This window comes from Daldinia vernicosa, assembly GCF_022497035.1.
Source record: "Daldinia vernicosa strain CBS 139.73 unplaced genomic scaffold F5Y00scaffold_3, whole genome shotgun sequence".
NCBI lineage: Eukaryota > Fungi > Ascomycota > Sordariomycetes > Xylariales > Hypoxylaceae > Daldinia > Daldinia vernicosa.
In genome coordinates this window covers 1,068,594-1,084,815 of record NW_025953919.1, presented here as the reverse complement: position 1 = coordinate 1,084,815, position 16,222 = coordinate 1,068,594, and the positions used below count along the sequence as shown (strand labels likewise).

Sequence of the window (16,222 nt, the reverse complement as noted above, 5' to 3'; positions counted from 1 at the left end):
AGCTGTGATTATTCTCCAAGATGCAGCCTGATATCCCGCAGCGTGAGGGTGTTCACGATTTTCAGGTTGGTACCTGGACAGAAAATCAACTGTAATAAGTATTTTCTTACTAAAACTTGCTAGCCTAGCGCTCAGTGGAAGCTCGAGCAGGGCTTAACGGGAGTGAGGTTGCATATGCTTGACCAAACGAAACATAACGAGGTAAACGGCGATGTTAAAGGTTGGGAACGAGCGATCCAGCCAATTACAAAAAATGTCGATGGTAAACTAGCCGTTGATGAACTAGTAGGCTGGGATGGGCAAGTTTACAGTCCCCCCATGTCTGGATAATAATGTTGTTCTGACCATACAAGCTATGTTGAATGGGAAGACTACCCAGACAAGAAGCGCAGGGCGCATGAGATTCTCGCCTCTCAAACTTTTCCTCCGCCACCCGAATTCCAGTTGGAACCCATTCCTGATACCAATCCAGTTTTTGAAGGCGAGTTCTACTTTATCTTCATACGCTCTTATCATGCTAATACGCAGTCTTCTTCGTCTGAGCAGGAATCCGCTGGAAACTATGGCACCGAGCTATTGGCGGCCGTCTGGCAGTAGTTCCAGAAGAATCTTGGGCTATCGTGCTGAAAGAAAAGTCACCAGATATGCTACATATCCTTCAGTTCCCATACAACGGCGAACCGCCTAAAAGGCTCGTAACCGCCCACCCGGTTACACCGAATCCTCTGCACTTTATCCGTAATCACGGTGGCATTCCGTCCATCGATCCGTCCGCGTGGTTCCTCCGTCTGGACGGCCTGGTAAAGACACCCCAAAAATTAACGCTGTCGGACCTTCAGGACGAGAGCCGGTTTCCACGCATGGAGAGGTTAGTAACTATTCAATGCAGCGGTACACGGCGTATCGAGCAGATAGGCTTGTACGCTGGCGAGGGAGACGAAATGATCAATGCCCCTTGGGCGGAGGGAGCTATTGGCACAGCAAAATACGTGGGAGTGTCACTTAAGAAGGTGATAAAATATTGTGGCGGGCTTGAAGAGGGTGCGAAGCATCTAGAGCTCGTTGGTGCCGATACGTACTTCAAAATGAACGAGGTCATGAACTACGCCATCAGCGTGCCTTATTCCAAGGTCAAATCTCATGAGGTTATGCTCGTCTGGGAAATGAATGGCGAACCTCTTCCCAAGATCCACGGAGCACCGGTCAGAGCGGTAGTAATGGGTTATATAGGTGCTAGGAGTGTCAAGTGGCTATATCGCATAACCGCGATACCAGAGCCGACAAAAGCCCCGGTGCAGAGCAGAGAGTACCTATACTTCAACCAGCAAGTGGGCAAGCATAACCAACGTTGGATCGATGGAATTCAGATACAAGAAATGCCTGTGAGTAGCGCTATCATGTCGCCTTGGAATAAACAGGTCGTGCTACACGAAGGGAAAATCGAAGTTAAAGGATGGGCGTACTCAGGGGGCGGCCGTTGGCCCGAGCGAGTCGAGGTCAGCGCCGACGGCGGATTCTCGTGGTATACCGTACCGACGGAAAATCTAAGCCCTAAGCATAAATTTGCCTGGCGCACCTGGCACATGTGGTTGCCTTGCGATGTTGAGGGATGGATAGAGATTGTAGTACGGTGCTGGGATAACAGCCTCAACACTCAACCGACCGAGGTTAGGAACACATGGAATTGGAGTCTGCATGTGACAAGCAGCGCTCATCGGATCAGAGTATACAGCGTTAACAATACCAGGGAAAGGACTAGAGAGAGGCTGGCAGAATTTGAAAAAAGAGGCATACCGTTCGTGCCCATTACACGACCAGCCGACTTTCCTCATATGACTTGGGAGGAGTATGACGAGTATTTTAGGAAGAATGGACCTAGAGATGTGGACGAGTAGCGTGATTCCAAGTTGATCTAGTAAGTGTTTGATAGTTACCTTAGGTAGGTAGTAATTATATATACCTCATACATGTAGGACGGTTCGGAGATGGTTTACGTTCACCTTGCTCTAATCTTTTGCCGGAAGTCAGGCCGGAGCCCCCACTTTGACCGGAATAGGGAGGGCTCCGTATAGGTAGATGTCTATACTTCCATGCGGGCCTGGCGCCGTTGACGCTATAACATCCCGAACACCTGTTACATTAACGTCTCCTTGAATAATATAACACCTGGTCATCAGTTTAGGGCGTGTTGAAAGAGGTTACATATTTGGATGATTACAGGTTTGACATGGTGGTAAACTTATATATCGACACTTAGAGAATGACCTCGAGCCGGGTGAGTAGTGGGCGCATGACGTTGGAATGAAAGCTTGTGATTAGCTGTCGATAAGGAGGCTCGTCAGGCGGGATGGATAACCGAAGAATCTTAGACATGGCATGGTGTGCTTCGATAACTGGTGGATGCTTTGCTGCTTTCTGAGCAGAAGGTAAATATATACATACATAGGAGGTATCTAAGGTATCTACCTGTCATGTATAAATCGAGATGGTGTTAGATGGTGTTCCCCAATATACGCAATGCTAAGTCGTGTGAGGGATGGATGGTTAAAGCGCTTGGCACCGGCAATTCTTATTAGAATTGCATCTAGATGGACGGGACTTATCCTAGGATACCGGCAGCACACGTGCATAGGTATATAGGTGAAAGAGTACCTAATGGACTTATAGTCCCACACGTGGCGGTTGTTAAATTGAAAACCGTAACGATGCTATCCAGTAAACTTGACATAGTAGAGGTTAAAAGGGGAAAGAGACGAGCCTTATGCATGTGCCCTGAAGCTACTGTCTTTTGCATGATCTAAGAAGCTTGATTCGACTATCGAGACTTTATTTAGTTAGCACTATCAGCACTAGGTACTCTTTTTTGGCGGGGGGTTTGCAGCCCGTGGGTCGATAAGGCGTAGGTACAATACAACCTACCTAGGTTAGGTACATGATGTGGGGCTGTTAGATGATACATTCAGGTACCAATTGTACCTAACCTAAAGTACCTAACCGAGGAAAGTGCGGTATATTAGGTATACATAGGTACATAGTAGAGTACCGGATACATTGACAACAATCGCGCACCCCCCACCTCTAAACATTACTTCATCATAATCCATTTCCAAGTTCGCCTTTAAGTCATTCAGTTACCCTCGGAGTCGGATCATTTATTCTCTTACCTTTTAGTTGGCTAGGACGGCGTAGTGGAAAGCAGGTCTAGCGTGACTATTTTCAATACTCGGTTCAAGATATTATAATCTAGCACTTTGATCATTCTTTTTTTTTTCTTTTCCTGCTTCCTGCGAGGGAATAAAGAGGTGGGAGAAACCGAAACCGTCCATTCGCTCCCAGCTTAGACAATCTCACAAATCTTCCGAAGTCCAGAGTCGCAGAGTTCAGCAGAGTTCAACTGAGTCCAAGAGAGCCTAAGAGTTCCAGCTCTTACCCAGCGCGTCGCACCACACCAACTTATCCTAAGGTCCAAAGGTCTTCTTGATCGACATCTCCAAGCCAAACTAAAATGGTAACCAGTTCAGCCCAGCCCAGCCCAGCCCAGTTCAGCCAACCCTGTGCCTAGAATATATCCTAGAATACTATTACACACCCGCGCGTTCATCCATACACATTCCTGGGGTCCCCGTCCAATATCGACGCCTATCTACCATTCGTTCGATATTCGGCCATTGTTTGCTACACCAACGCATAGAGTGTGATTAGTTGTCGAACCCTGGCTCAGTGACGCATCAAGCTTGGTATTATCGAACGGTTTCCTAGTCAATGTTACTAGATACTCTCAAAAGCATGCGTTGCTAGTACTACCATTGACGGCATCCACATTTAGCTTGGAAGTAGGCCGACTTGCGTCTCGGCGTATGAGGTATCTATGATGGCCCTCAGCCTACAGACCAGCTACCTGCGTTTCTTTCTACTTACCATATTTTATCTAGAGTCACATCCTAACAGTTCGATAGGATAGTATATGATAAATCCATCCTACTTATTCGCAATCATCAATCGCAACATCGATATACGGCCGAAATTCCGCGGGGTTTCAACTTCCTCATTAATTTAATACTCGACATTCTGCATGCCGATAAACTAAGTCCCCGCTGGTCATTTGTGGCCGTGGTCCCTACGCCCCTCCGCCGATCCCTATCGTGCGAAAATCATCGGACTATATATTTACACACATTGTATCCTCAGTCGAGGGATTCCGGCGCACCTATAGAAAAAAAAGAAGAAAAAAAAAAAGATGGGCAATACGCATACGAAAGATGGGAGGGGCGGCACTCGTATGGGAGCTCATGGGACCCGTGGGGATTCTGGTGGAAGTTCTACCGGTGCCGGCTACCATGGAGAGCTCCCTGATCGATCGAGACGTGCTAGTCGACCAGACTTGAGTGGCATAGGCCTATCCTTCGGTGGCTCGTCGAGCTCGCGTAATCAAGACGCCCCCTTTGAACATCGAGAGACAAAGCAGGAGAAGGAAGCTCGGAGGTTGGAGCGAGAACGAGCTGCCCGGATCAAGGAGCGCGAACGTAGTATGAAAGAGGAAAACGTAGACGGGGGCTACCTGGTGACAATGGGTGTATACACCGCCTCTGAGGACTTTAGCAAGCCCGTAGTACGCCAATTACAGGTAAGCAATATGTTATTCCTGCCGGCCGGCCCGGGTCAATTGCCAGTCTCCAGCTAATACAATGCCGAATGTGACAGATCGAGAGGAAGATAGCGCCATTTTGGCGTGGACTAGATGATTTTAATGAGAATTGGGCCGAACATCAGATTATCGCCGCGGCTCGCGGTCTCGAGATCCCTCCCGCCGACGAAGTCCCCGAGCTACTCATCCCGCAACCCAGGTCAGCAGATTCCCCCGGCGCTTCGACGCAGAACCTTACCGTTCCGATGGGCCCTCGGACCCTTTCAATCCCCTCTGACAACCCTGGTTCAAATCCGGGCTCAGCTTTGCCTTCTCCTACATCCTCCAGTATCCCGAGGACCAACTCGCCCTTCAAACCTCATAAAAAATCTCTAGCAGCAGCTCTTAACATATCTCGAAATAGTTCGCATACGGATATTATTACACCACGCGAGATTAACTTACCCCACGACCCATTCGTCAACGGTCAACCCCTAGAGGTATTCCTGTACAAGGAGGGAATTGAGTGCCCCCTCTGTCTTATGTACTACCCCCCGTACCTCAATCGTACGCGCTGCTGCTGCCAAATTATTTGCAGTGAATGTTTCGTTCAGATCAAACGTCCTGACCCACATCTTCCCGAACACCACGCTGACGAGGAGGGCGGTCAGGCACCGCCTGATCCCGAAGAGCATGAAGGCGAGCTTATTATGGAACCGGCCAGATGTCCGTACTGTACCCAGACGGAGTTTGGCGTGACATACGAGCCTCCCCCTTTCCGCCGCGGATTAACGTATGCATTCAATAGTACTACACTTGGTGCTATGAGCACGGCTATGTCGTCTTCGAGTTCACTCAATTCAGGCCTTTCACCACCGGTGACTACATCTCCCAATGCCAACCGCCGGCGAGCGCAGAGTGTTTCTGCCAACGCGCCGGGAGTTATCACTACTGACCGTATCCGGCCCGACTGGTCTACGAAACTAGCTGCGGCTCGTGCGCAACAGCGTCGGAGGGCAGCAGCCGCAGATGCTCTACACCATGCTGCTTTCGTAATGGGAAACCAAGAACCCCGTACGATCTTTGGTCGGTCATCTCGCTTTAGCCGTAGGAATGCAGGGAACAATCGGGGAAACGAGAGTCCAGGCAATAGTTCCAATCTTCCACCAAACGATGGCGGGGCTGATGTCTCCTCGGGTCCTGAACAAGCGCCTCGCATTCTCTCAAGCCGGGCTGCTCCAAACCGGGAACGGATAGATGCTGCGCACCTCGAAAACCTAATGATGGCGGAAGCGATAAGACTAAGCCTAGCGGACGAGGAGGAGCGACGAAAGAAAGCAGATAAGGAAGCCCGTAAAGAGGCAAAAAAGCGAGAGAAGGAGGAACGGAAGTCTACGAAGAAGAAGGGGGACGTGTACGGAGGCGGTGGTAGTAGTGCGAGCGCGAGCTCTCTTAGTTTGGCATTCGGGCGAAAGCGAGATAATAGTGCCGCCAGTAACCCGCGCATGGAAACCAGCGTAGCTGTCCAAGCCAATAGCGGAACTACGAGCCCAGTCCCCAACCCTGGTTCGACTTCGCCATCAAACAGCAAAGGAAAGGCAGTCGATCGTAGTGAGAATGAAGATGATCAGTCAAGCGGTTCTGGTGTCGCCTCTCTACCGATTCCCGTTCCTTCGCAGCCTTCCCGAGGATCGTCTCATCTTCGTCAGATGAGCAACGCCAGCTCTGTCAGCTCTAGTGGAGTTGAAAGCACGCCAGCTAGTTATACAGGTACGCATCTCAATACCGACAGCGAAGATCCCCGATCCAGCGGTCTTAGCTTGGCCGGGCGCAGTGAGGAGAGTGATAACGCGAACTTGGAACCCATGTTTAACTTTAGAAGCTTAGCGGAGATGGTTGGTGTTCCCCTAGACGGCGAGGCCCAATCACCCGGAAGCGGAGAAGCGAGCCCGGGAAGTAAATCGGCGGAGGCCGAAGAAGCTCACGGCGAACACATAGAACATGTCGCAGATCATCCGGTCCAAGAGGAAGGAGACAAGAAAGAAAGCTTACCCAAACTTGATACCCGTCAAAGCAACCAGAACGCGGAAGAAGAGAAGGGAGAAACTACTACGCCGCCGCAACTGATGATCACCCCCGAGACCCCAGCGCCTACTGGCGATGACGACAGGGATTCTAAACAAATTGGACACATCACTATGGCGGATAAGCGGCAAGAAGTCGCACAATAGACATTTTTTTTCGCCATTATTTGATTCTCGCTGCAGAGGCGGTTTCCGGTCAGGGTGATAAATGGGACTGAAGATCATGAATATCTGCATTAACGGGGAGGCTGGCACTGTTGACTTTCTCTAGTTCGGAGTTGAGGATTGTATACATAGATGGTTGGCATTCACAGGCGATATAAGTTAATTCCCCTGAACCAGATCGATGAAGTATAAGGGGGCTTAATCCCTCGGTTGAAGTAAAGATCTCTCCGCGCAATTCTATTTTCTCCTATGTGCTGAGCCTCGTCGTAAATGATGGTTGACATCGCCACAGCATCCAGTGGTATATCTGGCTCTACTGACCTAGAAGAGCCAACTTCGATTTAAGAAGTAAATAGAATCATTCGTCAATGGTACATATTTAGCCTTCACGCAGGTAGCTAGTCAAGTGCCTACCCAGCTTTGTGTTTAATAGTATCTAAGTTATTTAACATTCATGTTTTCCCTACAGCGCATGGGCGAGAATTGGCTATTGGAACGATATTCACATGAGCTTCTATCTGTCTGCAGATTTGTGGTAAGCCCGGAGGTAGGCAACATTTTGGTACCCAAGTGTGATTATATTCATTTCTTCATTACTATCCAAATACGCTTCACGTACTAATCAATAGACATACGAAGGTACCTCTCAGGTAGGTAAAAAAGAAATTTACAGCTCAGTGGGATTCTTTGCTAGGATGTATTTCTAGGAGCAAGAGAGCCAGATGTGAAGACATAATACCTCGTCCGGGTTTTTCCATTGCCCTAAGTTTTACATGTTAAGAGTACATATGGATCGCGAAGATCATAACGCCTCGATGGGTGTAGAATCCCAATCCTTATACGTGTTTATAGCGCTATCAGGGTTACATCTTATAAACCCCGCGCGAGTCTCTGTACCGAAGGATTTTTCGTGCATTATAATGTTTGGTACATTTATATAGTTACCTCCTATATAATGGATAACGGTAACTCCTCAATGTTCACACTCACATTAGTTTTAGCAGCATGCTTGGCAAGAATCCCATCGTTGGGCGTAACACCGATATCAGCAGACTTTCTCGCATTGACGAATCCAGGCTCGGGACTACTCCAGCTGTAGTCCTTCCATTGGCCCAGGACCGTCCACATCTTTTCTACTACCCCTTGGATCTTCTGACGACGATCCAAGCTCCATTGCCTTCGTTTCGACCGCTCAATATCAGAAGTCTCCGGTTCGAGGCCCTCGATTACGCTCTGGAATACGCGGCATGTTTCTTCTAGTTCGGGGACGCTCGAGATGCCCATGACGCTTACGCCGACCCGGTCCCCGGTCGGTAGCTTTTGCGTACGACTGCCTCTAGATGCGCCGATTCTTGACCAGTTGTCCAACGCCCACCGGATAGCCACAACCTCTAATTTCTCGTCCGCATCTGCCGCGATAGATACCAAATCCTGACATGTTTTTCTCAAACCCTCCGGGCTTGGATGCCACGAGGCTAAGGGACCGGTAGCCGCGCCTCTGGTTGTTAGCAGGCCCATATTAAGCATGCTAGCATTGAGGACGACGTCGACTCCTGCACTCTCAAACCTAGCCATAGCGGAAGTACCCAATGTCGTGTTCTGTATGGTATAATGGCCGTAGCTCAGTACGGCGTCGAGAGGCTCTCCCGTCTCATGGAGAATCATCTCGGCGAGGGCGCACAGCTTCTCGACGGGGTAGCCGCTGATACCAACGTAGCGAATAATACCCTCGGCGCGTAGGCGACGCAGCTCGCGCACGGCGGCTAGCACCTCAGGGGGCGAGACGAACTCGACATCATGCATGTAAACCAAGTCCAGGTAGCTGGTGTGTAGACGCTCTAGACTTCGCAGGACCGAGTACCGGACCCAGGCGGGGCTATAGTCGAAGACGTCAGAGGCGATGCGGCCGGCTTTAGTAACGAGGAAGTAGGAGGAGCGGGGATATGCCGTGGCGACGGAGGGATGAGCTAGGGCGTCGCCCAAGATTAACTCCGATGGTCCGTAGTATGGCGACGTATCGAAAGCGCGGACGCCGAGGTCGAGAGCGCGCGATACGATAGAGATAGCTGGTAGATCGTAGGGGTTTGGAACATATTGCGTGTTGAAGGTAGCGGTGCCTAGGATTAGAGGAGGGATGGAATCGTGGAGGGGCCGGCGCGGCGGGTTGGAGTCGGAGTCCGGAGGAAGGGAACCCATTATGAAGGATACGGATTCTCTCTACCTGTCTACCTATAGATAGCAATATAATGTACACGGTATACGGACAATGAGGCTACGTATACGAAAAAAATGAGAGGTAGGTAAGAGTTTGAGATGGATGAATATGAAGGGATATTAGATATTAGGGGGAATAGTTAAGGTAGACTCTATACAAGCTAAGTTAAGTATCCTAAGCTTAGAAATATAATCGAGGGATTTTCAGGGTCCCGGCAGGTGAAAGTGGGGGATGATGAACTAGACTATACTATATTATAAACTAGTGCAGGAGGTGAAGATCAATCTAGATGAGAAGAGGCAAAAGGTTGACTTTGTTGTAGTTTAGGTACTTATATGTGTAATCCTCCGCTGACGGGGTCGCAAACTAAAATATTATATCGGTCATGATCGTCATTTTGGTTGTCTTAGAAAAGCCATAATATTGAGTTAGGTATTTAAGTACAAACGAGACCAGCTAAAAGCCAAGATGGAATTTTGCTTATTCTGCAAGCGGTCCAAGACGGGAGAGGTGCTAACGCCGCATACACTTACACTTACAAATGTATAGATGTAATACCGACTATACATACCGACTATACCGACTGTCTCACATGAAATCAAGATATCCATGTTAGAGTCCGTCTTTCCGATCAAAGCCGATCCGATAGGAAAGGAGGGATCGGAAAATCTGGAATCTGGAATATCTAATGCAAGATAAGAGAAGAGAAGAGAGAATCACGTCATCCAGTTCGAATCTTGCCCTATTCCCCTTGCCTCGCCTTAATCCGCATGCGGTTAACCATGTGGCGCCGTCATTGTACTACTGCGCTACTGCGGTACATACCGAGACGAGAACAAGTTTGAGCGCAGCCACTTCTTGGGAGCCGGAGATAATCATGTGATTGTGCATCTCTTAGGAGATAGGAGATAAAACGAAATATTGCATTTCCTCTCGGATTACGAAATCCTAAACAAGCGAAAGTCTATAGAGACTGAGAAATGAGATGTAGAAGTCTGAAATGCGTTTTTCTTTATTATTATTATTATTATTATTAAAAGTTACGAAATAAATCAGACTTATACGAATACTTATGACTCGGGATATTTCTGTCAAAAATTCTAGAAGCTTACCTGTCTTTTATATAACTACCTAGGTGAGTAAGTTCTTATACTCTTGTCAACAATGTCGCCCATAAACCATGCCTTGTCACATGTTCAATACGTTTAGGAGTTAGGTAGTCTTCAGCCCTCCGGGGATCCTTCGGAGCGATCGTCTCCAATCCATAAGTTGAAATCATCGGAATGCCGGACTAGCTTTCTGGGATTGCCTCGGGTCAATAGACGGCGGCATGGCAGATCGGCAGCATGAACTTTGCCCTTCTTGATCAGAACGTTTGGTATAAGAAGACTCATCTCGGCAAATTGGCGCGATGCATATGCGCCGTGGCTCGTTTAACCGCCTCAACCTAGTACTCGGCGGTATTCACCGCATCTACCTACTAGGTTTCTCGTGATTTTACCTAGACGATATCTTCACGTAGAATTTGAACTGGCCTTTTGATCGTGTTCGATTAGGTTCCGCTTTCAGCCCTCCCTATATTGGATAAGAGCTAAGCTTCGTAGTAGATTGAAGCTTAACATACCTACTGTTGCCAGCATCGGTAACGTTTACCGGTCTCCGATGGGCTTGGATATGCTACCGGTATCGTCATATAGCATGATATAGTTATTACATCGAGTGCGAATATTACTATAATGCTGCTGGTCTAGAACGCTACTGTGTGTCACGACTACGTCTCGCAATCTCACAGTTTGAGCCCCAAAACTATCTGTTAAGAGGAGCCACTTGGATGCCCGTGGGTATGGAGCTGTCTTATTATTCTTGGACATTACATTCCTTAGTTAGTTACCATTTTGTGGAATGATATGTCGAACGGATACTGGCTGAGGAATGATCGTGAGATGAGGGCTTGAATTGATCTGAGGAGACAGCTATCTACAGTGTGTGTGTATGGTCTCCTTATAGGAAGCGAGAGGGTCCACACTAGGGCTATCCACCCTGTTGGCTATAGACCTTGTCAGTCCGACATGATACCAATTAGTTATAATGGGGGTTCGTTCTCGTATTGGCTTTCCGTAAACCTGGCTATATTAGGTACTAGGGATACAAGGTCTCTGTCTATTCTACTAGGTATGACTGAGACCATGACGTTTAATTATCTGCTGCCATATTGTCTTTATGTAGGTTTTCGACATAATAACGCTTGGTTTAAACTACGCCCATACCTCTATACCCCCCGATCGGGTTCAGCACTGACCCAGTATCATGTTTATGATTATTCCTGATGTCATGCTGCAGTAGTATGAGGCAAAGGAGATCAGTCATTTTATATACTTCTTATTTACGTATCTGGGACACATATCGCGGATGCCTTTGTTATGCTATTCCAGGCTAAATTGCTGGCTTGGAGTAACCCAGGTTGAGAAGTTGATTTCCATGTGGGGACTTAGGGGTATAGGACATCTTCGACAAAGACATGCCCGTTTTGACTCGACAATTGGAGAAGATCGTCTGAACTCCTTCGTGAATAATTTATTGGCAGAAGTTGTAAGCGGAACGTAGTGGTAAAGTAAACCCATTTGAAGATTCAGGCTAATGTTGTCTCCGGGAATCCTTGCCAGGCGTCCGAAAGACCCAATCAGGTTGAGGGTAAAACTAATGCGTTCTACTTATGACATATATATGCAGGGACGTACGCCTCTCGGCCTCCTCTCGCTACTACGTGGGCACATGTTATTATAAGACTACAACTGTGTCTTTTCCTAACTCGGGTTATTGTAACCAGGCGACCCCACGCGGAGCGACGAATTCCATTTCCGAAGTTTGATGGCAGAGTATAGTGAAGCCTGCGGTATACAATATACCACATTTAGAAAACATGTCCTTGGCGTGAAGGTTATTCCGGTTCTAGTCAATCTGCCATTTATGCCACGTTAGCTTCAGCCGCGCTAAGAGGCGTTGGCCCCCTTCAAGCGAATGTAGCAAGGGGCAACTATGGACCCTCTTGATCTTACATCACGAAGAGCATCCGGCGTGGTATCCTAGATGGTACCTTGATATGCAGAGGTGCTATATTGGCCTACCCGTATTGGCCGTTCCGGAGACAGCTCTCCAAATTAATTTCTCTCGGTTGAAGCCATGCCCTGTATGTGACGACGCTGTTGACGGCTGTTGATATAAAGGGAGGGGGGCTTCCTTCTAGACACTCGTGTCGACTCGTTGGTTATTTCTGTCTGCTCAACATCCCCCCAAAAGAAAAATCATGAAGTGGTCCGCAGTCGCCGCCGGTGTTATTGGCCTTGCTGGGTCTGGTAAGTAGAGTTGTCAAGTCTTAAGAGAAAGTGAAAACAGATGAGCCTAGCACTTACAGTACCGCAGCTCTCGCCCAGCTGGACTCGAGTCCATTTGTCGACGCTGACACTGGAATAACCTTTCAGTCTTACACAAGCACGGACGGTATTACTTACCGACTGGCTCTTCCGGCGGAGGCAACTGGCGATGCTGGCTATGATGTGATCCTCCAGGTCGTGGCACCGGTAGAATTGGGCTGGGCCGGATGGGCATGGGGCGGTGCTATGACATACAACCCCTTGACTCTCGTATGGCACGACGGAGACAATGTTCAATTTTCCCCCCGCCAAGCTACGTGAGTGAAGCCTTTAATTATACGAATACCTAACTTAGTTCTCAAACAATTTCTAACTAACGAACGTAGGGGATACTACTTACCTGGTCCGTACGAGGATGCTAAGTACACGGTCCTTAAGGGCACCGGCGTGAACGAGACGCACTTCAAATTCACGGCACTCTGCACAGGTTGTGCTAGCTGGACCGATTTTGACGGGAACCCATACATTCTCAACGGTGCCGGAGATACCAACTTCGCCTACGCCTTCTCATCGACCCCAGTTGAGGAGCCGGCAAACCCCGAGTCGGGCTTCAGCATTCACGACAACGTGGGACGATGGATTCACGACCTAGGGGGCGCTCGATCTGACAAGTTCAATGAGTGGGTGACGACCAACACCGTTGCGTAGGTGAAGATAGCTCGACTAGTTAATGAGGTAACTTGGACTTATAATCAGAGCAGTACGGAGCTAGAGCTATAAGATTCGAAGTATTCGTTAGGTATCGTGGCGTAGCTTATACTAGACAGGTGCCTATGGCTTGTTGGATTTAGGGGGAAATGAATAGAGAAAAAATAAATAAATCTAAAAGATGAAGAGACCGTTATTATATGAAGAGTGCGAATAATGTGATAGCCAGCGCCAGCAATTGATTTAAAGACGTCTCATCACGTCCGGGTTGATGTTAGTGGATGCTTATCCGTATATGATGATAAGGGGGAATCTCACTTATAAGGTATTATTTAATTACAGGTTGCTTTGCTGGCTACATGAATTCTTTTTAAGTGGGTACCTACAGATAAGTACAAGATACATGGAGGTACTTATGATAAATTCTTTTTTGGTTTGGCGCATCGAAAATGTTGTACCTACCAAATACCAAAAATACATCGTCATTCTTGATAGCTTCAATGTTTCTTCAACATTGATATTGCTACCAATGCCTAATAATCCTCGCCTTCCTCTCGCTTCAGATTGAGCAGTAGAGACGTCGTAGCACCTTAATGTAAATACTTAATAGTCATTATGGCTCCTACAAGGAAATCAAAAACAAATCAACCTCCATCGCCATCGCGAACCTTGGTTCTCGACAATGGTGCGTACACCATAAAGGCTGGATATGTGGCGGGTGACGTCGTAGACGAGCCTCGTATAATACCGAATTGCATCGCCCGAGATCGCAATAAGAAGATCTACATTGCTTCCGACATTAATAAATGTACTGACTTCAGCGAGGTCGCTTTTAGGCGACCCGTTGAGAAAGGCTTCGTCGTGAACTGGGAGGCCGAGAAAGAGATATGGGAACACGAATTCTTCGATGACAAGGCTCCTCAACCATGCGATCCCTCCGAGACTCGACTACTGCTAACCGAACCCCCAAACTCCCTTCCTATACTGCAGACAAATTGCGACCAGATGGTATTTGAGGAGTTTGGGTTTGCCAGCTACTACCGGGGAATTGGTATGTCGCGGTCGTCTTCTATAAGCCGTCAAAGATGGCCCATAGCTGATAACCATTGTCCCAGGTCCGTCTCTCAACGCCTATCACGACGTGCAAGGTATTCTTCGAACACCACGAGACCCCGGGACCCTTGCTCAGCTTCCTGCCGAAATTCTACTCCTCATCGACACCGGGTATTCCCATACTACTGTTACGCCCCTTCTCCAGGGCAGGCCCATCCATCCTGCTATCCGAAGATTGGATGTTGGAGGTAAACTCTTAACTAATTACTTGACGCGGTTGCTTTCGCTTCGTCATTATGACATGCGTAACGAGACGTACATTGTGAACGAGATGAAGGAGGCTGCCTGCTATGTTTCTCTCGATTACAAGGGAGACCACGAACGTACCTGGAAGGGCACAAGAGGTGAACATCGGGACACCTATCTCAATGGTGGAGGGATAGCTAAAGATTACGTGCTCCCCGATTTTCATACGATAACTAAGGGTATTCTCCGGGATTTTGATCCTCTTCGTGCCTCAAAGGCTCGAAAACTGGCAGCTGGGCGTGCTGGAGAGTCCAACGAGGATGTGTTAACTCTCCGGAACGAACGATTCTCTGTTCCAGAATTGCTATTTAATCCTTCAGATATTGGTATCCGCCAGCCAGGCATTGCGGATCTCGTCATGCAATCTCTACGCGTTCTACCCGTCGGATTATGGCCTGGTCTCCTTGCTAATATCATCGTTGTCGGCGGCAACTCTCTTTTTGACGGATTTGTTGAACGACTACAAAAAGAAATCGTGCAGCTCGCTCCTGATGAATGCTTCGTTCGAGTTGCTCGCCCTGTAGACCCGATAATTAGCACATGGCTAGGTGGTGCCAATCTAGCCAAGCATGAGAACATCAACGCGCTATCTGTTACAAAGCAAGAGTATGAAGAGTTCGGCGCGGCGTGGGTTGCGCGCAAGTTCTCCACCGGCTTGGAGTTATGATTTGCCTGGAAACGGAATCACTTCTAGAATATAAGCCTCACGCGCTGATTTACGTCACAGATGATAATATTGAACCGTTTTGGCTCTAACGCATCGCTTACATGCCAAGGCTATTCTGGATCTTTTTACGTATGAAAGATATCACTACATCCATACGCATGTTAAGGGAGCACTTCCCTGTCTAAAGCACCTGTTGCTTCAACGAGGCCCATGACATCCAGAGAAGTTTATACTCTATTATTTGACATTACCTGCGTCTCCCTGGCCAAAACGTTATTCCTAGGAGATATTAGAGCAATTAGCGTCCTACTACGGTAATTGAGACAAGATCGACATTGACACATATAGGCCGTGACGACTGGCCTTATGTCTATCGATATTGAGAGGTTGATCCACGTTTCAACTGTCGAAGTGGCCATATGCAGGAAACCCGGAGAGTCTTAGATCCTCCGAAGTTGTATATCAACTGGTTTTACTTGCTACATGGACGAATTTGGATAATAACCCATATGCTATAAGGTCGAACACGCAGTAATATATTTACTGAATAAAAACTAAATCTGCTCATTCATAACTGAGTTGGGTATCATCGTGGCCCTCGGACTCGATGGGCACGCAAGAGAAATAATTGCAAGGCCGCATGTCATGTCGTTGACCACGTCTTACTACAACCAATATCAACAATACACGCCCAACCGACCGTACCAAACATAGGAGTGGCAATGGAGTAGAGAAACCGTAACGCCGCTAGTAACCATGGAACCCTAGGCCACGGACAGTTAAAGATCATAGTCATAATGGGTAGCAAATTAATCATAATAGAATACTCGATACTTCATAATCGAGCACTTATACCTCTGAATGGGCTTTGCCGCTAATACATCTCGCGAGATCGGCGACCGCTTCTTCTCGAGCACCCTGTGAATAAATAATTTGTTAGTTAACTCGCGAACCACGTACTGTGGGAATGGAATAATAATCGTACAATCGCACTAGAATTCGAAATTAGCTCAACTCAGAGGAACCCGT

General features: G+C 47.9%; 5 protein-coding genes across 5 annotated transcripts; 4 read left to right on the top strand and 1 right to left on the bottom strand.

Moving 5' to 3' along the window:
• Positions 1–20: 20 nt before the first annotated feature.
• On the top strand, positions 21–1,895 carry F5Y00DRAFT_250801 (molybdopterin binding oxidoreductase; the record flags this gene model as incomplete). Its single annotated transcript, XM_048009770.1, has 4 exons — positions 21–91; positions 129–299; positions 354–481; positions 547–1,895. The coding sequence occupies 4 exons, from the start codon at positions 21–23 to the stop codon at positions 1,893–1,895; spliced, it is 1,719 nt and encodes a 572-aa protein (XP_047869565.1).
• Positions 1,896–3,561: 1,666 nt separating this feature from the next.
• On the top strand, positions 3,562–7,354 carry F5Y00DRAFT_225123 (uncharacterized protein). The gene is made up of 3 exons (XM_048006126.1): positions 3,562–3,862; positions 3,933–4,624; positions 4,702–7,354. The coding sequence occupies exons 2-3, from the start codon at positions 4,238–4,240 to the stop codon at positions 6,853–6,855; spliced, it is 2,541 nt and encodes an 846-aa protein (XP_047869564.1). The 5' UTR covers positions 3,562–3,862; positions 3,933–4,237; the 3' UTR covers positions 6,856–7,354.
• A 156-nt stretch (positions 7,355–7,510) lies between these two features.
• On the bottom strand, positions 7,511–9,423 carry F5Y00DRAFT_105637 (Aldo/keto reductase). The gene has a single exon (XM_048003842.1). It carries the CDS (start codon positions 9,067–9,069, stop codon positions 7,822–7,824), a length of 1,248 nt encoding a protein of 415 aa, XP_047869563.1. The 5' UTR covers positions 9,070–9,423; the 3' UTR covers positions 7,511–7,821.
• A 2,773-nt stretch (positions 9,424–12,196) lies between these two features.
• Positions 12,197–13,445, top strand: F5Y00DRAFT_105685 (putative iron reductase domain protein). The gene is made up of 3 exons (XM_048003843.1): positions 12,197–12,441; positions 12,509–12,776; positions 12,846–13,445. The coding sequence occupies exons 1-3, from the start codon at positions 12,393–12,395 to the stop codon at positions 13,165–13,167; spliced, it is 639 nt and encodes a 212-aa protein (XP_047869562.1). The 5' UTR covers positions 12,197–12,392; the 3' UTR covers positions 13,168–13,445.
• A 166-nt stretch (positions 13,446–13,611) lies between these two features.
• F5Y00DRAFT_105621 (Actin/actin-like protein) lies at positions 13,612–15,307 on the top strand. The gene is made up of 2 exons (XM_048003841.1): positions 13,612–14,218; positions 14,283–15,307. The coding sequence occupies exons 1-2, from the start codon at positions 13,783–13,785 to the stop codon at positions 15,191–15,193; spliced, it is 1,347 nt and encodes a 448-aa protein (XP_047869561.1). The 5' UTR covers positions 13,612–13,782; the 3' UTR covers positions 15,194–15,307.
• The last annotated feature ends 915 nt before the right edge of the window (positions 15,308–16,222 follow it).